At 42.2% G+C, this 26,212-nt stretch overlaps 1 protein-coding gene across 2 annotated transcripts in view; it reads left to right on the forward strand.

The window, feature by feature from the left end:
• DISC1 (DISC1 scaffold protein) overlaps window positions 1-26,212 on the forward strand; it is a 229,127-nt gene that overhangs the window by 62,791 nt on the left and 140,124 nt on the right. For both annotated transcript variants that reach the window (XM_075412179.1, XM_075412177.1), the window contains exons 4-6: window positions 5,768-5,918; window positions 9,214-9,343; window positions 13,084-13,319. In XM_075412179.1, the coding sequence (XP_075268294.1) occupies window positions 5,768-5,918; window positions 9,214-9,343; window positions 13,084-13,319 (517 nt within the window). The remainder of the gene's footprint in view (window positions 1-5,767; window positions 5,919-9,213; window positions 9,344-13,083; window positions 13,320-26,212) is intronic.

The following is a 26,212-nucleotide window of genomic DNA, read 5'->3' on the forward strand; positions in this document are numbered from 1 at the left end:
ACTCTCGACAGGTTTTGGTCCTCCTCCTTTGAGGTGAATTCTGTAGCAGTTACCTCCAACCCCAAAGGGTGTTCAGCAGCCGGGAGTTGGCTCTGCTCAGCCGTTCCTCAAGGTTGCCTTGATAGTTCAGGAGCACAGCCGGAGTGCTGAATTTCACAAAGATGCATTTTTGGTTGGGATGGAAAAAAATTCAACGGTGGGTTAGCGGGGTAGTTTCGCTTGTGTTCTGCTCTGGCAGCCGTTATGCTTTAACCTTTTGTGAACTGAACAGGAACGTTTGGCTGTGGTGTCCAGGGCGTTATAGCCATGTCTGGAAAGCTTTAGCTGCTACTTACTAGCCTTTCCAGGAACTACTTTTTCCACTGACTGCTGGAAATGTTCCAAGGACCTTGGCCCAAATAACATTAAAGTTCAGATAAGGTGTGAGAGCTTTTGAAGGGAATCTCCCAGTTGTCCCATTTACTGTGCTTTGCTTTGCTTTGCTTTGCAGGACAGCCTTGGAGGACTTAGGCTGGTTTTCTTTCAGGTGGAGTAAAAGTCTGAAGTTGTGTTCTAGGGGAGTACCGGGGGGGGTGCAACTGCTAACTGGCCTTCAGTCCATGGGGACTACCCTAAAACTAGTCTGAAGCAAGACCCTCTGAACTGCAGATGTTGGTTCCTCGGTGCTGAGCTGTTTTGTGCTGCAGATGTTCTCCTGTTAGTCCGCACAGTCGGGAGGGTAGGCATAGCTCTGGGGTACAGCTGCTGCTCCTGTCGCTCCGATGGGCCCTTCCACTGCCTGTTGCCAGCCCCGTGGCTGCTCGGAGCCGGCCTTGCCCAGTGCGCGGCTGGACTCTGCGCTGGGTTTGGTTTGTTGGTTTCCATGTGCAGAGCTGAATGGAAGGTAGCAGGGGTTTTGCTCTGTACCAATGACCAGACAGCACGTGGTAAGGGCAGGCTGCTTGACTGTCCAAAGGTCGTCTGAAGCTCCCACACCTACCCAGTGTGGTAGGACTCGCAAGGAGTTGCGTATCTTCTGCTGCGTATCTGTCTGGTACTGTTAAATGGTTAATTATTCTATCCTTAAATTAAGAGCACAAGCATACTCCCGTTGCTTGTAATGCCTTCATTTCTGATCACAGTATATGTCTTATACATATCATATTTGGAGATTAATTGGTCTGCATGTTCTCCTGCAAGTAATTTTGCAGAAGGCCAATGCTAGTAATTGGGCTGTAGATACCTTGCTTTCTGGTCTCTTCTCTAGCTGCATTTCAGTCGCGTATTCAGGCTCTGCATTAGAATCCTCGCTGTCTGGCCTTTGTAGCATGGCTTGAGCTGATGTAAGTCTCTCTGTCCTGGAAAATGAGTGGTGCAATTTGAACGTGACAGTATCTAAGTTATTCATGTGCATGGAAAGTGAAGAAGGAATGTTTTTTTTTTTTTTATTTACAGTATTAAAAAAAGAAAGAACCTAATAAGATCAACAGATTTCAGGTTTAAAATTACCAAATGGGATATGTGTTTTATATAATTCATAGTTCCATTCTGAAATTCTGTCATAGTATATTTTGGAGACCAAAAGCATAGATAGCCTGAGAAAAGAGAAGTTTTGGATGACTTTCTATTTTCTTTCTTTATTTTGTTCTTTTCCCCTTTTCCCCTCAAAGCAATGGAGTGATCTAGGAGTAGTGTCTTGCTGAAGAAGTCTTTCAGCTGGCAAACGTTAGAGGTTCAGAAGCAGTATCAAGGTAAAGGGGCACTTTGCACCCTGGTTTGTAGTCTTCTGTCTGAAGGCATGCTACTGTGCGTGGTTGGAGATGGTCTATAAGAGGGGTCTTTGGATCTGAACCTGGGACTTTGTTAGTTCTTACAAAATAAGTAGCAATATCTCTGATGCTGAGTGTACAAAGCCACTTCAGTTATCTTGGAAGCTTGAGGTGTTGAAGAAGAAGAATGCTGGCTCTGGAAGTATCTAGCAGGTAAGAAGAAGATTTTAGGGCTGCAGTGTGTGATTTCAGCATGTAAACTCTGCACAAATCCTAGTTTCCTGGTTTAGATCCTTCAGGTTTCGGGGGGAAGTGAGGGAAAGGGGAGTTGAACTCGCTGAAGAAACACTTTCTTAAGGTCCAGCAGTTTGTAGAATAGCCTGGTTGATCATCTTCCCACCTATGAGCAAAGAACAGACATAAACAAACATATAAATATGTGCAGGATGTAGCAAATGAGGTTCTACCCTTACTGTGATGAATTCCTTAAATGTTTTTAAAATGATGATAAATAGTTCTGATAAAGTGAACCTTCTTTTCAAGGGAATAAACCCAGTATCAGAATATGTAAAAAGTAGACACGTAGCCGGATGTTCTCATATGGTCAATTAAAATTTATCAAAATTGCTTCCTTTGCTGAAAGCTGTTATGAAACACGATCTTTGGAGACTGTGCAGTTCTCTGACCGCTGTCAGTTCAATTGAGAACAGCAGTTAGTCGGCATCTTCCAGGCCTGTACCCTGGGCTGGCTTTAAATTGAGTGGGAGGTGTGAAGTGTAGCAGGCAGGAATGGATTGGGATGGAGGGTGATTCAAGGGTTGACTTTTGCTGTTTGCGCTGAAGTAGAAGCTTCATCTGGGGTATCAGTAGGGCTACTGCAAGGCAGCAAGCTAACAACAGAATACAGTGAAATAAAAGGCTCGTAAAGAGAATTAAGCCTTATTCCAAATGCTTGTCTGTGAAATGCTATGTATTGAATACATTAAAGTTCCTTCATTAAAGAGCTTCACCAAATGGAGGGATTACTTTTTGCATGCAAGCTGTGTGTTAAATGACTTATTTTGAGGTGAAGCATGGGACAGAGGAACAAAGTATTAAGCCTTTGTGTGTGATGGAAGTATCTGAGTGCGTGTGGTTTCTTTCGGTGTCTCGGTCCATCAGTGAGCTCTGGGATCCTGTGAAGGTCTTTTCTGTGTTGAAATAGCGTGCTTAGAAGACTAAAACGAAGGTAAGAGAAGGCGATGTCCTTGAGTCTGATGGCTTACAAATAGCAAAGTCCTTCTGTGTCTGCTTCTTGGCTGGAAAATGCTAGAAAATATGATGGGAAAGGGTCTCAGGAGAACACATTTGATCTTGCTGGCCTCAGCCTTAAAAGCTGTACCCGAGCTATTCCTGAGAGCTGTTTGCCTGACCTGAAAACCAACTCTGGGGGAGATTTCCTGGCTGTCGCAAGCAGCTGGTTTTCGTGCTTTACTATCTCTAATGTTTTTCCTTATCTCCTTTGCTGCAACTCAGGTTTGTTACTGAGGTCTTAAGTTCTGAGGAGAGGTGAAAAGCGTTGTATTACTGCTTTCCTTGCAGCTTCCTGGTATGTCATAGTACTGGAAATTACTCCCATCAATCTTTATCTTCACTAGATTGAGGAACCCTGCTTAGTGCCTTCTTTTTCACGTGCCCTATTTGCTAGGCGTCTTATCATTTCTGTTACTTGTGCCTGATCCAGATCTCTCTTGAACTGCGGTAGTCAAAGCTGAACTGAGGTGAGCCTTATCTGCGTGTTCCCTGCTCTGCAGCTGGAACCGAGGTGCCCTGGTCTCTCCACGCACTGAAGACGTTGGCCAGGTCAGGCTCGGGGGTCTCCTTTCCAGGAGAGGAGCCGAAAAGCTGAGTGCTGCAGCGTTCAGCTCGGTGGTGGTGGGCTCTCTTGAGACGTAACCACTAACAGCAGTGCTGGAGGGGGACACAATCACTTAGTGCTGAGAGATGATGAGAAGATATGGCCAGCAATAGTACTTATAAAATGCCAGTGAAACAAATTATTTAGAAACGTCTGTTAGTAGAAACTAATTGAATTCTGTGTAGACTGGAATATAGAAGGCAGGATGCAGCCAAGAATTAATGACAGAGAGAGTGAATTGGCATGTGGATTCCCCTCATCTGTTTTCCTTCCCAAAATAGCCTGTTTCTAGGGCCAGGGTGGGTAGGAGTAGAATGATGAAACAATTAGACCTACAAACACAGTGTGAGCATAATTACATTGAAGAACGATGACAGCATTATTGAATGGCTGTAGAGGGTTGGCACAACTCCTGCTCGGGTAGCAGAGGAGGCCCCATGGTGAATGGTTTGAGTAAGAAGAGGTGGTTCCATGTGTGGTGGTGTTCAGTGGTCATCGGTCACAATCCAACCCTGGCTTTGGTGTTTGTAACCGTGGTATTTTTGATGGCTGTGTTTGAAATTCCACGCGAAATGCGAATGCTGATAAATTTTTTTTTCTGGTCAAAGCATGAGCTTGGAAGTCTCATTGGGGCCCAAATTCCAGTTTCCTTGTGGCAATAGGGGGAGGATGAATCTGTTCAGCTGTGGTCCCTGTGAAACACACCGCAGATGGGGTTCACCTCCACTGCTGAAAAGGTGTTTCTGCTTTGCAGGACGAATATGCACATGTGTTCATGTGGTTGCTGGGGCAAGGCCTGGACCCTGCGGTAACTTGGGTGATGATCATTTCAGCTAGAGCCTTCTGGCAGCGTTTTGCACCCTAATAACAACATCATCATGAGTTTATCTACCCTGGTATGGTCTGCTGGCCTAGGGAGAAGCTCTAGTCTCGTTAGTACATTCTGTGTCTTTATTCCACCCCAGCGGCACAGCAGCAGAAAGGAGATCAATACTAACGATAGGTTATTGTAAAAATGGATCATTTCACTAAAGCAGCAAATGTAAATAACCCTTCTTAAAACCCCTTTGAGGCTAAGGAAAGAAAATAAGCAGTAAAAAGCGTGCACAGATGGATGTTGTTCTGATAGTAATGTTTTTTGTTGAAAGTGCTAGAAGGAAAGGAATGCTAATCACGCAAAATTGTAGGCAGCGAGGTCATGAGGAAAGTACTGAGCTATAGAGGTTTTCCATTTGTGGGCTAGCTCGAAACTCTCCGATTTGACTAATGTATCATCAAAGGTGTTCCAGCTTGGACCAGCCAGGCTTATTATCTATCATATTGGGTGATTTTGCTGATGTCCTGGCACTGCAGAGAGAGAATATACATACCAGAAATAATAATTTGTAGTTGGAACTCTGTTCCTTTGTTTTCTACACAGGGAAAGAAAACAAAGTAAGAATTAACTTAGAGAGAAGTGTTTACTCTAAGAAATTTATAGAATTATGGTAGAGTAAAAGCACTCTCTTTAGGGTCACTGTTACTTTTATTTGAAGTTGAAAGTAAATCTTTTTTTGGATGATAAAGTAAGCATGGTTCAGCAGAGTCTGGAAGAAGATGATTGTGTGATTGCTATAATTGCACGTGCGTTTCCTGCTGAAATGCGTTGCTGAGATATCACATGTGATTCTGCAGTTCTTGACCTAATAACAATGCAACTTTTACAAGATCAGACTTCAAGTGTGTAACTGCCATCTAAGATTGTTTAAAAAGGAGCAGTGAAGAGGAGTTTTCTTAGAAGTGAATTCAGAGCTGTTACTCTAGGAGAAGAGCACAAATGCTAACTTCGAGCCAGTTCTCTGGAGCCTTACCAAACTAAAACTGTGTGAAGGTGCTGGGAAGGCTGCAGTTTTGTCCTTGTCGGAGGAGAAAGTAGCTTAGCATCCCGGTTTTCTGAAGTTTGCTACTGTAGCCTTACTAAGTTATCCTTGGGCAAGACAGACCGATGCATTTTATCAAAAGGGGAAGAGCCATCTGTGGGGTCAATTTTACTTTTTGTTGATCGACCTTTTTTCTTCCTCAGGTAAAATAGAACCTTTTTGTCACTGTTCAGTAACTTTTCTTTTTACTATTTAATTTCTAGCTGATAAATGTAGACGGAAACTGGAAGAACTGGAGAAAGAGAGAAATTCTTTAAAATTTCAGCTTCCTTCAAGGCATCCTTCAATTAGCAGCTTTCTGGATAGGTTTGTTACCCAAGTTCAAGCAGCACTGCGTTGGGCTGCCGATCATCGGTGAGTTTGTTGGTTCCTTATTATCAAAAATGATGCTTTTGTGTTTTCTGAAAATGTGGAATACATTTTATGAGTAACTTTAATAGAGTTTTAAGGACCTTCTTAATTATCAATATGGAGCTTGTTTATGAAAATCCCCTCGCCTCCCCTTTTTTTCTTTCTACAATTATTTTGGAATTGCCCTGAAAAACATTGTGTGGTGAACTGGTGAATTAAATGGAACTTTTCCCACTGATGTTGAGTGGGAACGGGGTTGACTCCTTGACACCGCAGCTTGAGCATACAACTGCGAGGCAGCTTGAGCAATGGCTCCCCATGGAGTTGATGCTGATGCTCCTTTTCAGGCAATGAAAAGATATTTAAATATAAAGTAAAAACAGATTCTTCTTTGGTATGCATAGGTCTCTGGGAGCTTCCTTTTAATGCGTCACTTGTTAGGTGGCTGTAACGTGCTCAGCACTGTATAAAGTCACAAAAATAAATTCTCAGCCCTCCTTTGAAGGAATAAAAGCTTCAAAGATTGGGGGTGTGTGAGATGTGTTGGGTGACCCAGGGGAGGTAGTTAGCTTAGGAAGAAAAAGTGGTCCCTGTTTCTAGGTCTTTCTTCAGCTGTGCTGCTGATTACTGTTGTTAGAAGTAAGAGCGTTCTTCGTAGGCATTGGAAGCTATTCTTAAATGCAATAGCACAAATGAAAGAAGAAACACCATTTGGTTTCTGGCAGCTTCTATGTCTAAAGGCTGCAGTGTGCTAGTCTATACATTTGGGTGTAATTTTTATATATGTGAAAATTAGATAAAATCATTACAGATAATAGGATTTTATGGCAAGAATTAAAGCTATTGAGGGTATTTTTGGCCTCTATAGTGTTTAGGCAGATTTTGAAACAAACTGCACTCCCTTGGAGCTGTTTCCTTCTACCTTCTGAGACCCTAAGAAGCTGTTTTACCATTCCTTAAAGATTAGTATACAACATTCTGTCTTTTGTCATTAAGACACATTTGCTCTATGCGTTAATTTGTAATAATAATTTTGACTTTAGAGGTGGTGTTGTCTTCAAAGTCAGAGAAATGGTGACACTAAAGCATCCTTGAAATAAGTAGTCTGCCTATTTTCCCCCTATATAATGTACATATAATATATTTTTATGTGTAAAATATATAATATATACAATTATTAAAGTGTTCCTGTTCTTTCGATGATTATATCTAACTCTTTTCTTTGCACAGGTCTGAGAGCGGTGCCATTCTTCAGGGTCAGATGAATATCCTCTTCACCTTTCTGTCCTGTGCACACTCCTTTCTTTGAGCTTGAGTTTGACTGCTGTTCTTGTGGCACCCTTTCTTTTTCTCACTTCGTTCTTGTAGCCTGTCACACGGCTTTGTCTGTGGCCTGACTCTCTTGTGGATGTGGCAAGCATACCCTTTGTCTTCAGTAGAGGTGTTTAAAATTTTTCTGTTCCAACAGTATTTTTAGATAGTACAGAGTGGAAAATATGACCACTCCTTCATGGAGAATTTGTAGGCTTCGGTTTTTGTTTTCATTTTGAATCAGAACAAACCCAATATACCCAAGATTTCTTTTCTTCACCCGGAAAGTTGAAAGGATGATCAGACTAGCTCCAGAACACTTTTAGTCAAGCCAGTCTCATCTTTTTGCACCTAAAGAACTTTTTAAATGAAAAGTGTGTATGGCAGGTTATTTGTTTAATACATAAGACACAAATTCACGCCCTGGTTTTGTTTTACTTGATTAAATTGAGATGAGTTTTTAGGTGAATGCTTTTGGTGTTGACAGAGGACCTTGGGGGCAGGTGGTAGGAGCTGGGTTTGGTGATGTTTAGCTTAGGAACAACACCATTTTTGTGCAGTCACCCAGGTTTGAGATCAGAAATACCTTGTTTCTGTTTCCTCAGTTCCAAGTAGGCAGATGTACATGGGATTTCCAAGGAGGTTCTGAGAATAACCTATATTTATCGTGGAATGTGTCCTAAAATTTGACCAGCTGCTCAGAAATTTCTATTGCATACAGCTCTGAGAAAGGTGCAGCTCTTAGTGAAAGAAGAGGGCTTCAGAGCTGCTGGGAGGTGTGGTTGGCTGGGGCCACAGCAGTCTAGAATGGTTATAAGGCACATACACAGTGATGGCGTAGCACCTCAGGGTACGGGTGTGTCTCCGATCTATTTTTTTGACTGCAGAAATATAGTCGTGCTGCCATTGTGTCTGTTTTGTTTAAGTATTAGTGCCTTTTATTTTAGTGCCAGGGTTTTATTTTGCCTTTTCAGTATGTTCTGCAGCCCACAGAGAGGGAGTAAAGCATGTGTGTCTTCTGATGGTCCTGTGGAAGAGATGGGAACCTCTTGCTCTACACACTTATTCAATAGCTGCGCATGGAGATCAGAACTGTGTGATTAATCATGCTTAAACCAGACTTGTGATGCATGTTTTGTGTGTGGCCTGGATGTATTTACTTTGCAAGATTATGGTGGGAAATCATGCTTCAAAAAACATCTTTTGTTTGAGTATTTTTTTAGAACAAGATACTGAAAGGCATCTGTACCTTTTATGTGGAAATGCATGCCCTTGTCTCATTGCACAGAAATGCAATTGGCCTTGCAAACACGTGCTCTCTTGTACAGGAGCATGCAGGACAGAATAGGTTTGCGTCGTTTGCAGGTGCATTATGAGAGGCTGATTGTTCACACTTAATGTCATGGACTGATTACCTTGGGGTCCAATCATGCAAAGATGTGCAGCTGAGGGTTGTGCCGACCACTGTGAGGAATCCCACTGACTGCGATTTTGAAAGAACTTGCTGTGCAAGAGAAGTAAAGATTTGGCATCGTGGAGCAAACACTCCAGATGATCGCTAATGTAGTCTCCAAAAGCTGACAGAAGCTGCAAAAATGGCTTTGGCAAGTTTTTAGACTTCTGTCTGTGAGATTTTTCTCTGTATTGATAGAAATTACATGCCTTAGTTTTGTCTCTTTGAAGGCAGTGATGGATAAATTTCTGAAATATGAAAAAGCTGGGGGAAGCCTGAAGCTATACAAGTTTTCTTTTTTCCTTCTTCAGCGTGTTGTAAAAACAGTGGAAATGTTTGAGATAATAAAGGAAGATATGCCAAGGAAAAATCTCTTGTTCTCTAACTGTATCTGTTTCAGACATAATCATTCTGGTGATGGAGTGTTGTGACTCTGAAGGTAACACGTAGCATTCTGACCTGTTTAATGTTTTGGGATGTTGATACTCAGTGATAACATCCATTTTTAGCTTTTGTCATTTTTTTTTTCCAAAGAATTAGACATGAAGAAACCCAGTTTTGGCACGAAAATGGACATAAACTTCTGAGATCTACATACCAGGAGAGGATGCAGGTTTCGACCACAAAACGAAACCAACTTCTTCAAGAAAAGAAGGGGTTGCAGGTAACGGAACAGTTGTCTGTAAGAACCAGTGCTGTGTGGGGAAAAGCTTGTGAGCTGTCACACAGAATTAAATGTATTTATTGTAATAGTGGCTTTGCTTCTGTGCAGCAATTAGAGCCTTGGCTGTAGTCCAGTTGATAATCTAAGTGATGATTGGAGATGGCAGCCACAGGAGTTGTGTTAATCTCATTACAGAGAAGCAGAAATGGAAGGCTTGGTGGCTTGTGTGCGTGCTTTCGCTTTCCTCATTATCTTTTTAAGTGCGCTCTTTATGTTCAAATTTGCCATTTTAATATTTCATTGATCTTCAGAAGTTTTTATCTGAAGACAAAAAGTTTTGAAGGATGCAGTCTTTCATCCATTTCTGATTAGAATTGACTATGAATACATGATTTACCAGCTTTTGTTCCTGAAAGATGATTGATGCATTTCATAAGGATGAAGGAATTATCATAGAGCAGTCGGCATTTGCCAACAATAACTTTATACTGACACGTGATGTCACAATGTGGTAATTTGGCAAATGGAATGTGTTTAAGATGGCTTCTGTCCAATTTTATATCTGCAAGCCTTTTAAGCAAAATTTAGCTGTTTCTTTTCACTGTCCTTCAAAAATCTTAGTTTACTGTCTGGTACAAGTCTTTGTTCCATCTCCTTTTAAACCTTGGCACTCACACTCAGCGATGACATCTTAGAGAGGTAGTAGGTCGAGTTTCTTTTTTTCTGTGGTCTTGTCTTGAAATCTCATTATTTTATACTTCCTTTTGTGAATCCAACAGTATAATCATCTGTGTGTTTGTATACAGGTAAATATATATATAAAACCCAGAAAGAAATAGAGAAAAACATCTTAGATGGCCATTGCAAAACCTTACTTAGATGAAGAAATGTCTTTTATATCCTAGTCATCACATTTTTGTATTGTTTGGATTTATTTCGTCAACATACAAGAGAAGACATAGTCTAGGTCAACCTTATCAGTGTCTAGAAAACTATTTTTGATAATCTATGCATCCAGCCAACCACCTCAAACTATTCAACTGAAAACTGCTGTACTTAAGACTCCACATCAGCGAATATTTTTATCGTTGCTCCAGGTGAATCTTTATTCTTATGTAGTTATACTAGGGAGAAACTAGCCACGTTGTTGTACAGGCATGCTATTTAGGAACATTTGATCAGAATTATCAAGAATTCAAGGGTCTGGAGAAGGCTGACCCGTGATGTTTGGTGGCTCCCAGCATTCTTTATGGATTACCTCTGCCCAAAATCTCACATAATCTGAAATAATAATGATTTTTTTTTTTATTTTTTTTTTTCTTCCTTAGCCCTACTTTCCTGTCTAACCCTCTCTATTGTTGGTTCTGCATTTGTCTTCAGGGATTTGAGAGCCTGTGACGGTATATAAAATTTACATGTTAATGTTTCTACTGCAATCTGTACTTTATGGAGAACACCACCCCATAAGTGAATCTAGAGGTTGACAATAGGTAGTGATTAGCTGTCGTGTTAGAAATCTGAGTTTAAACTCAAATCCACAAAGGAAAACTCCAGCTTACGTTTAGTGAGCTGAATATCATCTGCTGCTCCATGCTGAGACCTGAAGTCCGTTTTGTCTGTCCCTGGAGGCTGACCAAGAGCACATTAAAGGCTTCTTGGCATTTCTGGAAAAGAACGCGAGAGAATTCCAGTTTACTGACTAAAATTTCCATTCTCCCAAGAACGCCTGTGAACTATTCCCGAGTGGAACAGCTTCCTTTCTGTGAATGCAGATTGTGTGCTTCTGGTATCTATTTATGTTGTAAAAACATTTCAGTTCGAAAAGTGTGTTTGTAAAACCGATTTCTGTTCATCTCCCATTTATGTTCCCGTGTAGGTTGCTTATTGCAGTGATTGCAATTACTACATTTTCAAAGAGTGTGAAGGCCTTTGTATTAAGTAGGGCCTATTAAGATTTTGGCAGTATTCCCAAACCAGTAACACAGAGGCAGAATTGTCCTTTGTGCGCGCTAAAAGCCTGATTTGAGGCTGAAAGAAACAACAGTGATGTTTTTGGCCTGCTGACCTTTCTGTCCTTGGCAAATGCCTGTGGGTTGAAACATGGGCTGCTCTGTTCTCTTGCTGCTAAATCTAAAACCAAAAAAGGAGGAAAATAATTGATTAATCTAGTGTGCAGCACTAATATAAGATGAAATCTTGAGCCAGTCAACCTTTTTAACGTGAAGGGACTGTTTCTTGTTTTAAGTGATACTGAGGGAGGTTGTTGAAGTGTAGCAGACCTGAAAATGTTTGCTGATGAAATGAGCGGTAGTGAACTAAACTTCACTTAAATTACACTGAAAACATTAAAGAATGTTAAGGTTTCAAAGTGAAGCACTCAAAAAGCAAAGAAATGCCAACGTCAGTTATCCGTGCATAGTATGTATGTTTTATGAGAGTCTTTAATTATATGAGCATGTCTTTGTTCTAGACTCATAGAATGGTTTGGGTTGGAAGGGACCTTATCGATCATTCAGTTCCCACACCCCTGCCATGGGCAGGGACACCTTCCACCAGCCCAGGGTGCTCAGAGCCCTGTCCAGCCTGGCCTTGAACACTGCCAGGGAAGGGGCAGCCACAGCTGCTCTGGGCAACCTCTGCCAGGGCCTCACCAACCTCAGAGGGAAGAATTTCTTCCTTATATCTAACCCAAATCTGCCCTCTTTCAGCTTGAAGCCATCACCCCTCGTCCTGTCACTCCATGCCCTTGTACCAAGCCTCTCTCCAGCTCTCTAGTAACCATTCAGTCAGTGGCTGTGTGTGGAGATAATAGTTGAAGTGGCTTGCAGAGTTTCACAGAGATTGTAAGAAACGTAGGAATAGAATGAAGTTCTCCAGTATGGCATTCAACTACTTCAGTAGTAAGAAGTAGTTCTACTTTTGGGTGGTAATTTTGGTGGTTGTGGGTTGTTTTTTTTTGTTTGTTATTTTTTTTACTCACTGTTTAAATTCTGGGACAAATGAACCAAGGGCTCATGTGTGTTGAATAATCCAGACTCCTTCATGAAGTGCTCCTTCCTTAGGTGCAAGCTATCTGGGTTTTGAAGGAAAAATGAGAACGTGCTCTTTCAAGAAACATCAGCATCATAATGCATGGGGTTTGAACTTCTGGCAAGACAAGTGCAACTGAGCTTGAAACTCTGATCTTTTTAAGTCAAGGAAGGGATTTTGTGCTTTTGATTAAAATTAAATATTAGTAATCAAAAGGACTGGCCAGGCAGTCAGTGATTCACCTCTTGAATCCTGTGCCTGATGTTGGATTGGAAGCCCAGAAGAACTGTTGTAGGATATTCTGCAGGAGGACAGATAGATGGTTGATCACTTCAGCTGCCAGCCTGCAGCAAAATGCCCTTGTCATTGTTGAACTGAGATTTTGGTTTTTTGGGGGAAGTTTTTAACTTGAGAAATACCTGTGTGTATTAAAGGTAAAAGGTGAGTGGCAGTTGGTGTTGGAAGAGGAACCTGAAATTTGGTGTTGAAATGGAGATGTGGAGTTTCAGACTGTGGGAGCACTAGAGTTTCTGAATACAACAGACACAAGAATTATTGTGTGTCAACAAAAGAATATCTTCTCATTTAATGTTGTGCTAAATTGGTCAACTTTAATTCATGCTACGTCTGAGACTTGTGCTGCATTTTTCTAGGGCCAGAGGGTTTGTTAAACAGAGTTCACAGTAAACTCAGTTTTCTGTTCTATGCAGAAAGAAATTGAAGACCTTCAAGCAAGACTGGCCATATTAGAAGCAAAAGACCAACAACTAAGAAGAGAAATTGAAGAACAAGATAGGCTTATTCAGTCACAGGACTGTGAACTGACTGCTTTACTGGGCTGTGTTTCTCCGAGAGAACTACAGGAAATCAGCAAGGCTGTAGGTGACACTTTAGCATCCTCCCTTCGAATTCCCCTCAGTCTGGATCTTCCGGGGACAATAAAGAGGTATTTAAGTTTCAATAGATTGTCAGTAATGTAGATTCTTGTATCTTATCAATGTATTGTTGAGTCGGCTGTCAGGTGTTTTCTTTGTAATTGTACCAGCTAATTAGCTGATTCAGAGATTTAAAATTTTCTAAGAAGAGATGTTGAAGTTCTAATGTTGATGTACTTCCTCAGGAAGGAAGACTTTGTAGTTGTTTGAGGGTCTTGCACTTAGGTGTGTTTTTTTAAAATTTTTTTTTCTATAGTAAAGAGCCACTTACTGAAAGCATACGTATCAGAGAATCATAGAACCATAGAATGGTTTGGGTTGGAAGGGACCTTAAAGATCATCTGGTTCCAAGCTCTCTGCCATGGGCAGGGACAGCTTCCACCAGACCAGGGTGCTCAGAGCTCCATCCAACCTGGCCTTGAACACTGCCAGGGAGGGGGCAGCCACAGCTTCTCTGGGCAACCTGTGCCAGTGTTTCACCACCCTCATGGTGAACAATTTCTTCCTAATATCTCATCTAAATCTGCCCTCTTTTAGTTTACAGCCATTCCTCCTTGTCCTATCACTACAGGCCCTTGTGAAAAGCCCCTCTCCATCCTTCCTGTAGGCCCCCTCCAGGCACTGGCAGCTGCTGTAAGGTCACCCCGGAGCCTTCTCTTCTCCAGGCTGAGCAGCCCCAACTCCCTCAGCCTGTCCTCGTAGGAGAGGTGCTCCAGCCCTCAGATCATCTTCGTGGCCTCCTCTGGCCCCGCTCCAACACACCCATGTCCTTTTCATGTTGGGGGCTCCAGAGCTGGACGCAGGACTCCAGGTGGGGTCTCACGAGAGCGGAGTAAAGGGGAAGAATCACCTCCCTATATCCATCGACTGTTAATACCTATTGTCAGTTTAAACTATTTCTTGTTACCTGGTGGAATTACAACATATTTCTCACAGCCTGAAAGTGTGTAGTAGGCATCATCCAAATAAATATTAGAGATGCTTCTTGCTGCAGTGACCTTCCAATCATAATAAAGTCCGATGAGATGAGTGTTAGGCTCAGACAGTGGACTTAAGGTAGTGGGGGAAGGGATATGGCACGAAGACTTTTGGGATGCCTACAGTTAAATGCACAGCGAATGGTTCCTTTAAATGGAAAAACAGCTATTCTGGGTAACCTTTTGGAAATAACCTCATCTTTATTTGTAAAAGCGACAGAAGCGCTTCAAGGCCTAAACTGTACTGGCAGTCAATGGGACGTTGGTGATGGAACTTTGAAAGGGCAATGTCATCAGGATAAAAAAAAAATTCCTGTTTATCCTAACTTGCTTTTTTCCTAGATAAGCAATAACTATGTTGCTTGCAATTTTTTTTCTCTCTTCGTGTTTATTGGATTTAGTGTGGTTATGTTAACATTCAGATTTTTTTTAAGTCAGCAGAACATTTCGTAGAGGATATAGTCCTCTCTTGAGATTTGTTTAAAATTTTAAATTAGGGTATAGGAAATAGTTTCTTGAATTAGGTTTAGTTTGTTTTAATAGTATCTTACAGCTGTGTTTCTGAGATTGAGGAATAGAAGGTCTCAAGCAGTCAGAGAACCCATGCTTTGATTTGGGTTTTCTCTTAGTTTTGGATTTGCTTACGAAAGACTATTCAGATTTTTTTTTTTTTCTGTCACACTGATGATGCAACATTTGAGTTGCACTTAACTGTTTGGGAAATTATTTAAAGATGAGTTAAATTAGTACTGGTTCAGAAGGAACTTACTCAGAGTTCTTTGCTCACCAGTACCGTGCATAACACAGTCACCTGAAGGAATACAGGCATTGGTTATTTGAACTGGGTTCAGAACTTTAATGAAGATTTAGAATTAATTTACTTACTTTCTGTTAATTTTGAAAGGATGCCTTGAACGGAGCTCTTCGGTTTTAGTTTTATTTATAGAATCGTAGAATCATTAAGGTTGGAAAAGACCTCGAAGATCATCAAGTCCAACCATCTTTATTGATCAACTTTGTGTCACCAGGGCCAATGATCAGGTGCTTCTACTCTCTTTACCACAGCTGGAGTTCCCCTGTTGCAAATGGGGACAAACAAATGCTGGTTTGAGCTGCACAGTAAGCACACTTAGGCAGGTGTCTGTGACAGCCTTCGGGCATGGTTTAAATCTCCTGTGCCGGGTTATAGTTGTGTGCTCTTGTCAAACCCCGAAGCCTTTTCTGACCAGAACTAATGGCAGTGACGTAGATGCCCACCTATGGTCATGTGGAAGCTAGAGTCCGTGGTTTAGGAGGTGGAGGCTCTGCATTTAGGTCCTCTGCAGCCCGTCGGGATCTGAACCTACAGCCTCAGAGCAAGCTCTTGCCTGCCAAGGAATTCGGTGTCCTGGCAGGGAGCGTGCTCCGTCGCAGTTCTTAAGCTGGCCCTTAACGCGCCCAGAAATGCAAGAGCAGAGATCAGCAAAAGGCCAGCAGGCCAACAGACAGGAGGAGATCTGACTCTGGGAGAGTGAAAGTGGAGAGGGTTAATGGTTATAACACTCAGCGAAGATGAGAGGGAGGCCTGGTGGTTGTAGTTGTTGAGGGAGTTGGCAACAGTCCATTGATGAAGTGCTAGATTTTTTTTTTTTCCGTTTACTTTCTTTTTCTTCCCAACTTAAAAGCAAAGTGAGCTGGGAAGCACGTGTTGCAACCTGGCTGATGCAACCTTGCAAAGAATCGAGGTGCCACTCACTGCCTGTTTGGCAGCATCTCTCTGCTGGAGATGATGGTACTTTCTGAATTAAAAACGCCTTGTAGGTGCTTTCTCTACATGATGTGACTTCTTGGTCTGGTAAATCCTATTCGAAATCTGTTGTGTGTGCTGTGCCTGCTGCTCTGCTGATAAAAGCACAAGCTGCCTTGGGAGCACAAACTGAAATCTCCAGTCCAGCTGTGTGACTCAAACGCTTGGCTTTGTCGTGTGGCCCCGTCCTTGCCGTTGGTTCTCAGATCTCTTCCCCAAACCACTTGCTACTTTAGGTGGCTGAAAGCATCCCAGAGCTGCTCTTGCGTGCTGGTCAGCAGGCACGTTTCCAGCATTGGTTCTCTGCTGCTGCTTGCTTTCAGGGCAGGCATTGTACCCAGAAGGGCTGAGGGGAAGAATACGCTCCTGCGACGGTTGTGGTTAATTAACAGTGAGAGTTAGGCTCACTGTTAAACTGAACAAAGTGGTGGGTGTCTTCCTTTCAAAGCTGTGCAGTCCACCATACCTCAACGACAGTGATCTTATGTCTCTATCCAGTCATGTTCTGTTCTCTCTTTCTGTAAGAAGCAGCAAGCAGATAGTAAGACACGTCTGGTGTGAATATACTTCCCATGTGCCTAAGGGCATCCCCTAAATGGCCATACAATTACAGAATAATTTAGGAGGTCATCTTGTCAAATGCCACTCAAAGCAGGGCTGCAATATCCAGATGAGATCAGGTTGCTCAGGGCCCCATCTGTCTTGAGTTCTGTGTATCTCCGAGGATGGAGATTTTGCAGACTTGCTAGGCGTCCTGCATTGCACCACCCTTGCTCTGTGACCTTTTTTGTCCTGTACCTAGCCAGAATTTCCCTCGTTGAAACTTGCATTGGCTTATCCTAAATCAGCACTTCTTGCGAAAGAGGTTAAAATAGTTGATGAAGCCTATTCAGCATATTAGTTTTAAATTCTAATGTCTTGCGATATTTAATGTGAAAGAGATTTTTCTGGAAATGTACACTTTATTTTATGAATCGTTGCAGAGAAAAAAAAATTAGTCTTCTAAAGTTAGGACTATCTGTGTGAGAAATAAAGCTGTTAGTCATGTACATATACTAAAGATCAGTCCTTATGGAGAAGGTCGTTCAGTATTGATGGGCTGTGAACGGCAAGCTCCTGGGTGTTGGGTTTGTGTAACTGCTTTGTGCTAGTCAGTGAAGTCCTGCTATAATGTGCTTTTGCGTAATTATTTGTTGGGTACATGAATTGCATTCCTCACGGGGATACCACAGGGCTGGTGTGAAGCGTCTTTGAAGACAATATGTGCTATAATGAACCGTATTGAATGGCTTGCGGCTTGCTCTAAAATACAAATTATTTTGCTCTTCTTGGTCTAAATGCTATTAAATAGCAACTTATTAAAGCAAACTTCAGGGAATGTGAGAAAACATCTTAAATGAAGAATAATTGCCCAGATAGAAGTGTGCAGAAGCAAGAAAGCAAGTCAGTGTAACATGGGGCTGAGCATTGTTTCAAAGCTTATTTTTCTTGTCAAACATTGTTATTTTCAGGAAGATTAACAATCCTTTGTTTTGTCTTGTTTGTCTTTGGTATGTGATGGACCTTTTGAAAACAAGAAGCCTTTGTCAGTAACTGTAGTCTTCTCTGAGACTGAAGAATTGAGAAACTTTCGACACGTTACCCTGGGCCCTTTCTTGAGGGCTGCTGGAATCCGAGGTTCAAACTTGGCCGGTTAATGTGCAAGTAAATATGTTGGCTTGTGTTTTGACAGGGATTCTCATCGAAGTTGAGACCACAGAATGGGGTCGTTTCACTCATCCAGGCAGGCCTGATTGCCTAAAGGGTGTAATAATTACTGTGGAACAAGGAAATTGCAGTGCAAAAGCTCAGTTTGCGTGCGTGGAGATGCGTTCGGAAGGTGGGAGCGGCAGGCGCTGTGAGCACCACGACACGCGTGTCTAGCTTCTAGCTAAAGACGGCATGTTGAAATCGAAGGAAAATGGGTCTGGGTGTTTCAGTGTGAAGGAATTTCTTCTGGAGATGGCAAGAGCTGACAAAATATATAATTTTTGTATCCTCTGCTGAAGAGGACGCTGTTTCAGAAATACATGTTTTTAACTGGTGTAACTTTTCTAATTATAAAATAAGACCATGCTGATTATTTGACTTTTTAAATTTCTTTTCATTTTGCAATGAAAACTGGGGAAGTCTGTTATACTTCTGTTCATATTTAGTTTCACTGAACATTTTCTCTCTTGGTTTTATCCATATCCACTGACGCATGTGACTATACAGCGTGTCATCCTTAAAATCAATTGCACGGTTCCATCTGGACTAATGTCTGGGCACCGCATGCTGGTTGAAAGAAAGAAAATTCAATTAAATATCTTTCAAAATATTTGAATACTCCACCTCTTCTTCCACCCCTCCCATGGAACAATTTTTAATTAGTAGGGATTTGTTCCACTGTGGGTGTGTGGGATCTTCTGAAGATAGGGAAATTCTGTTCTGTAGATTAGTTTTTATAGTACTCCATTAGTTGTTCTAGTAATGTCATGGCCAGTGGTGCAAGGAACTGAACTTGAAGTTTTATGCAACCAGTTCACTCTGCTTTAGTGATGCCTGGAGCTCATCTGACAAAGATTAATTCAAAGTGAAACACAGATGCTCAGGGGGTTGAAAACCTTATTAGTTGGAGTATACTCACGGCATTCAGCAACTTCAGTTGAGGCCAAAGCCTGATAAAGCCAAAAAAGGTGGTGGGTTTTTTTTGGTGTGTGTTTTTCTTTTCTTTTTTTTTTTTTGAGAAGAAAGTTTGCTTGGGAAAAGTTGGGAAAAAAGACTTCTAGTTTCACATACTAACTTAAGAAAAGTGTCGTTCAGAATGGGCTGTCGTGTACTGCTATTAAGGCTTTGTACGCGTGTTGTTGTTCTTCAAAGTATGTGTCCACGTGAAATTTCTGGTCAGATTGGTGGTTAGCAAACTGCACGAAATTACTGAAGAAGTCCGGATGCAGCCACATTTATTCACATCAGTCTTTTAACAAAGGTCTTCGCTTTAAAGAGTTGTATTTAGAAGAGGCAAAACAAATTCATCCTATCCTTTCAAAAAGATACATGTAGTTTGCTCAATAACGTGCAGTCTACCCAGGAAAAGCCCTTTTGAAATATGTGTTTTGAGGTTTTCTTTAGCTATTTCTGTGGAAACGCATACGTATCAAAAATCCCCCCTGGGAGTAGAAGGGTGGCACAAACACAAAGAGCGGAGGGGTGAAACGGCTTTCTAGCCTCAAAAAGTTTCTACTGCAGAGGCTGCGAATGTTCCTGACTCTGCTGGGTCCGTGCAAGGGACAGCAGAGAACTGAATTGTACTTTTAATGCCAGGTACTCTGAGTCTTTACTTCTGGGTTTACTTCTTTGTTTTTTGGGTTGTGTGGAGATTTTTTTGGTTGTCTGCACCTTCTCCTGATTTAGCAACCTTAGCAGCGCTTAATTACAAGTAGAAAGTGATGTTGGTAGGTAGGTTAGAGGCAAAATAATCAAAACATCTTTCTTGTTTTTAAAGATCTTCCTGAATATTTTCAGGAGAGACTTCTGTGCTGTGTTATGAGTTGGACCATGAAGACCTTGATGGTTTAGCAGACCTTTAAGCACACTGCGTCGTTACGTGATGACTACTGGTCCTCATTTGTTGCTGAGGAGGTTTGAGCTGGTCCTGGGACTGGCTATACATGGAGCCCTTTTCAGCAAGTCACCGTTGCTTTTACATTCTCATGCAACTTAATTTACTTCTGGGTCTTTCACTTGGTGGGTGATTTTTCGCCTGCTGCATCATCCCATCTCTGCCCTGGGAGGATGCCAGCCAGCCCGTGCTGCTCCCTTGGCAGAAGGGCTTTCTGCCCTTAGGACCGCTTTCCCCCTCCTGCCGCCAGTTGTCACCGATACCTCTGATACCCGGTAGCCACTTGCCTGCCCAGGTACAGTTATATTTCACCGGTGGTGGTGTAAGCGTGTGTGTTTGCGTGCGTGTGTGTCTGATCTCTGCGAGGTTCTTGCTCCTGTGCTGTGTAAGGGGATAAAGCTTCTGGGCTCCTTCCTCTGTACTGTTCCCTGCTTTGCAGAGCAATTTGTCTTCTTTTTTCCCCCCTTCTCTCTCACCCCTACATCACACTATGTGTCCACATCAAAAGTCTGGGGAAAGGATAATATTAAAACCAAATGCAAATGAGTAAAATAGAGAAGTGAGAGAAGAGAGCTGTTCCCCGTTTGTTTCCCTCTTATAAATATGAATATGCGTGATGAGATGAGCGTCCTGAGCTGTTCAGATGTGCAGACAGAACAGGGGATGTGTAGTGGCCACCGCAGCTAGGGCTTCATCACTGAGGAACAGGAACAAAGGAGAGGGAACTCTCGGTCATCTCACTAGTTCCGTTATTTTAGCTTTGCGGATCTGTAGGAGTTGAAAAAGTGTTTACGTATGAAATACATCACGTGAAGAAGTGCTGCACAGCCCCCGAAACTGCTCTCCCTGTTCTTCACTTCTGTCCCAGTCGTGAGCTCTGGGAATGGGAGTCTTCAAGGCTTCTGATGGCTTCAGTTCCCCCCTTGGCCTGTTCCTGTTGACTTCAGTCACTGAGAAATCATCTTCCATGACATGAGGACAATGTGCAGGTTGCTTTGAGTATTTGCTTTTCTGCCTTAACTTAGGGCCTTTTCATGCTGCTCTCATGTTATTTTTTTTTTTTTAAAGCTTAACACAGGATTTTAAAACTGTTCTCTGTTGTGGGAAACATGTCTCTAAGCTACATGAGATGACCAAAAATACAGTTATGGGGTTCTTAAAATATAACCGATACCACTGCTGCTACTATAGGTAGGCATAATGAAGATGGTATTGTGCCCTGGTTTTGTTTTTTTTTTTTTTTTTTAATTGTAGTTCTTTTGTTTAATGATCCATCGATCTGTTTTATTCTGTGTGCTACAGCTTCACAAAACATGCAGCAGTGGGCTTGCAGCAGAGGAGCAGAGCCGGAGGGGACTTTCCCTGGGGAACCTGGGGGGGACTCTGCCCTGGAAATTCCCCAGGGGAACTCTGCTGCCCTCGGAGCGTCAGCTTCCTCTGCTTTTTGAGGGGAAACTCCAAATGTCATGTCAAGTGTCGTAACCCAGCCCGAGCTTTGATAACAGGACTGTCTCATTTCCAGCTAGTCCCATGGCTGGTTTGTGATGTGGCCATCATCTCAGTTTGCTCAGAGAAGTTGGCTGCAGGCTTTTGTGAGAGGCTGAGACAAGTCATAGGTGAAAGAAGAGGTCTGCCTCTGCCTTTGCGATCTGACTGATTAGGAGGCTCAGCTTTCCTTTTGTAGAGAGATAGGTGTTTTCCTCTCCAGTTTGTCTACCTAGGGATAGTTTTATTCCTTTGTTCTCTGCCTAGGATTGAAGGGCAGACTCCTTGGACAAGTGGCTTTGTTTCTTTCTCTTCTCACTTTCGGGAGCAACCCTGGAAGAAACTGTGTACTGAAAGCCTGGCGTGCCGTGCCATGTCTGTGCTTCAGCATGTGAAGTGAATTTACTTCCTGCAAAGGTGCAAACAAAAGCCACCAGACAAGAGCTGCCAGAGTTTGGGATTGTGGCAGAGGACTTCTTGATCGAATTGCCTGTGTCTGAGCCGAGTCCTTCGTGCTGGGGCTCAGCAGTTTGTGGTGACTCCGATCCTACTGGGGCCGCAGGGTACCCATGTTGTAGGGAGGAAAAAGGGCTTCTGCAGCATCTGCTCCCACACCATCGGTGCTGGCCTTCCTTGGGAAGAGCAGAATGGGTTGGAAACACTGCAAGGAAAGGAGAGAGCAAGTCTTCCAACTTGGAGGACAGAGCCACTGCTAGCAACCTGAAGTATTTTGGAGCAATCTTAGAGGCATTTTTTTGTCCTTCCAAGGAGCATTATAGAAGCAAAAAGTCCCAGCAGAAAGATGAGCACCACCCGCATGAGTGCCCACGTGTGCAGTGTAACGAGGAATCTGTCGACCCTGCTGAGCATCTGGTTCCCCCGCTTGCCTGAACAGCATCCAGTGGGATGTAGCAGCCGATAAAGTCCGGGCCACATATGTGCCGATTCCTCTGGGCATGCATACAATGAGATTTATTTCTCTTTAGGGAAAAATGACCAGCTGTCCCAATCGATATGTAATACTGAATTTGTTTGTATGTAATAAAGAGAAGCAGCTAACGACAGTATCCAGGGACAGACCCTTTCAGTCAGTGAAGTACAATGGGTGTTATTCTTGGGAGAATAATTGCAGCTGCTGTGGGGCAAACTCTGTTTTTTAGTGCACTCCAGACGGATGTAGTAGAAGAATGGGGATCGCTTGACACATCAGAAAATCTGGGGAAACCGTTTGGAGGTGGCAAACTGCTGCTGCAGATAGCTGTTTGATTGTGCCTTTATTTTCGGTCTGATGCTCCTGTTTTAGGTAGCAGCTGGAGCAACAACTGCCACCACCACTCTGCAGCAGCAGCTGATGAAGGAGTGGTGGGAAATACAGCACCACGTGAAGGGTCGATTGAAACAGGCGGCCAGTTCGCCTGCCTGAATGGTGTGTTATAGGGCCAGAAGATTTCTCAGTACATGGCTATGAAAATTCAGGTTGGAATCATCATTGAAGATGCCAGCAGCGCCTTCAAAAGACTGTGAACTGTTTGTTTCTGTTGGACTGATTTTGTCTAAAAAAAAAAAAAAGCTACCATACTACACAGACTGAGGTGCTGCATCAGTCATCCTGTTGCGCGCTAAAAAGAAAAAAATACCTCATTTATCATTCTTAGAAGAAATTGTGAAGTGTCATCTAATGCCCTGATTTTTCTGCAAGCCTCCCATAATTGGGGCTAGCCTCTGGCAGCACTGCAGCAAGAGGGTCGTCTCAGTTTAGAGTTCTTGTGTGTGTAAGAGCTTCTGGGCAGGATGATGGGTTGTTATAGTCCACTTCATAGAGGGGTAACTCTTCGAGAGTCGACAAAGGCAAGTGCAGTCACCCAGCAACCCACGAGTCAATGGGAAACCTTGTAGGTAAGCGGAGGTTATGCAAAGGCATTGGGAAAACATACTTTGAGTTCTGCCTCTTGATAAATTCTGAGTGGGGAAGCACGTGTATCGAAGCCAGCCTTGACATAAAGCAATAATGAAGAAATAGCGCTCTGCAAACGATAGCTCGAAGAAGAGCGAATTGCTGGAGCGCAAGCAGCACTCTGACGGTTCAGAACTAGGTACGTGATTTTGGGTTCTCATTCGTATTCCTTGGAGAACTCTGTAGATTGAAATGTGCAGAAGGTCCAATGCTCCTGTACCTTGGGGTACATCTCTTGATATTTTTTGTCTCAGATCAGATTAATTTTTGAGGTTGGAAGCTTTCCAAGGTGACACTTTGCATTTTACTGCTAATTCAGGTGACTAGTGCTTGCAACTGCCACAAATTTCATTTTCAGTATGAATTAAACACTGCTTTTCTCTCCTTCTATTTAGTGTCAAAGTCCACACCTCGAGAGCGCTGACAGTTTAGATAAAGAAATTGGATTTTCACCACAGCAGTTCAGCAGAAATTTTGTGGGTTTTATCGTTGTTTAACCAGCTCTGTCACCTCCTAGAAGTTTTCTATGGGCTGCATTATGCAAGGAAAAATGAGAGTTTGTTTGGAAAACCCTGGCTTATGTTTAAAGGACGATTTTGCTTCCCAACGCAGAGATAAGCCACTGTGAAAATCTCATTGTTTAAAGTCCCATGGATCATTGCACAAAGATGAAAAGGAACTTCTCTGCTTGACTGAAAAATTGCTTTCCTGGTATGGCAGTACCCAGATACGTAGCCCAGCCAGGCTTATGAACAGATCACATAGAATGCAAATCTGATAATCTGATGTCTTCCTTGATTAGGCAGAATCAGATTTTGTGGTGGTGAGCGTAGAAAGAAAACAAATAGCCCTGTTTTACCTGAGTGCATTTAATGCAGTCTAGCTCTGAATGTTGTTAAATGAGCACAAGTGCGGGACTGGCAACACCCTTTTACCTTACCCTGGTAAAAAACTGCACATGGTGTCTGTAAGAATGAATCTGTTGATTTTATTCGGGACAGCTTTGGGTACAAGTGTGGTGTTGTTGGTTTTTTTTGTTTGTTTTTTTTTTTTTTTTGTTTTTTTTTTTTTTTTTTTTTTTTGTTTTGTTTTTTTTAAATTTCTTTTAGTCCTGGTTGTACGTGTCAAGCTTTAAGCTGCTTCTTGTTAAGTATAGTTTTGTTCAAAAGCTTTTTTTTTTGAGTTGTCTTCAAAGCTTGCTGAGCTAGGCACATCAAGGGAACTGTGAAAGTAGAAGAAAGTTATTGATTGTTTGATTTGGTTTTGTATTGTGGATTTCTTCCTTAAAGGCCCAGTGAAGTCCCTAGACTTAAGGTTTTTGTTGGGTTTTTGTTGGATTTTTGCCTTGATGTAGACTGTAGCAGATATTTACACCAAATGTTCCCTGAGTAGCACTTCTGATTTCTTTTACAAAGGTTTGGACAAAGGCTTTTTTAGAAGGTCAGCTTCTGTTTGCTGTTAAAAGCAAGATTACAAGTGTAGGGCTTGGTTTATATATTTTCATCTTCTAAGAGAGTACAGCTTCTTGTGACTTCAGAATCAGAGAAGGAATCCTGTTAGAAGACTTAAAGTTGGAAAAGTCATGCCCTCTGCAGGCTGTGACCATTAGAAGGAGGTTGTCCTTTGCAGGCAGTCTCAGTACTGTGGGCCAAATTCAGATGTACCGTACTGTTTAAATTTGCTGATAGTCAAGAAAAAACTCCTTAGTAATCATTTTATCCAGGAGGGAATACGTTATTTGTATGAATTGAGGGTTCAGCCCATGAAGCTTTCTCATATGCATACAATCTGAGCGTAGGCTTCTAGGCCGTTGCTCTTGAATTAGAAATTCAAATATGGGTAATTTTAAATTGTTCTGACTTGTGTTTAGTTTTAAAGGAGTTGAAAGTGCTTTTTGCTTAAGTACTGTATTGTGTTGGGGAGATAGGGAGTGAAGTAACAGTATCTAGAATAATCTTTTAGCTGATAGTAAGTAATGTAAGGAAGAACATTGGCTGTTAAAGGGCATTCTTTTGTCTTCCAGTCTCTTTGGGCAGAGATCAGAGATGGCTTCTTAGCTTCTGTATGAAAGTAAGAATTTCCAGTACAGGATTTCATGGAATCATAGAATGGTTTGCATTGGAAGGGACCTCTAAAGGTCATCTGGTCCAACCCCCTTGCAGTGAGCAGGGACATCTTCAACCAGATCAGGCTGCTCAGAGCCCCATCCAACCTGGCCTGGAATGTTTCCAGGGATGGGGTATGGACCAGCTCTCTGGGCAACCCGTTGCAGTGTTTTACCACCATAATTGTAAATATTTTCTTCCTTATATGTAGTCTAAATCTACCCTCCCTTAGTTTAAAACCATTACCCCTTGTCCTAGCACAACAGGCTCTGCTAAAAAGCCTGTCCCCATCTTTCTTATTACAAGCTTATAATTTCTTTCTTTATTTTACACCATGTGTGTGGTGTGTTCTAATGTGCAGTTGTGGAAACTGCTTTCTGACTAATTTTTTTTGTCACTGTGTGTATTTTTTGTCATTAATACAGGAACTGTTTCTGTTTAAGCAGTGTCTGTATTTATATATCTTCAATGTAGAGAACAGCGTGACTTGCCTTTTGCCCATTTTCATGCTTTAAATACTTTCTTAGGAAGCAAAACATAAATACACAATAGCCTGGTATGCAAAGGGAAGTATACTAGCAAAGTGGAAGGAAAGACATTCAGAAACACGCCTTCCTTTAGCAGAAAGCCATTCTTCCCAGTATTGTGCTAGTCAGCCTTCCTATGAACAAAGCCACTTCCATAGCATCTGTAAATCCTGCATGTAAATTGTAACTTCTCAGAATATTATTCAGAAGGCTTTTTAAACCTCATCTGTCATATCATGACAGTTAATGTCCACTGTGGTCACGTGGGAAGCCTGTGATAGAGCGAGGAGTGTGTGAACCAGACAACTCGATTCCCAGTCTTCCTCCTGTCCCCTGTTGCATTGAATTGGCTTTCTCTGTTTGCCAGGACACCATTCCTGGTTATGAACATCACTGTCTCAGCAGGTTGCAGCTGTATTGTTACATT

The sequence above is a fragment of the Opisthocomus hoazin genome, chromosome 2 (assembly GCF_030867145.1).
Source record: "Opisthocomus hoazin isolate bOpiHoa1 chromosome 2, bOpiHoa1.hap1, whole genome shotgun sequence".
In the NCBI taxonomy this organism is placed as follows: domain Eukaryota; kingdom Metazoa; phylum Chordata; class Aves; order Opisthocomiformes; family Opisthocomidae; genus Opisthocomus; species Opisthocomus hoazin.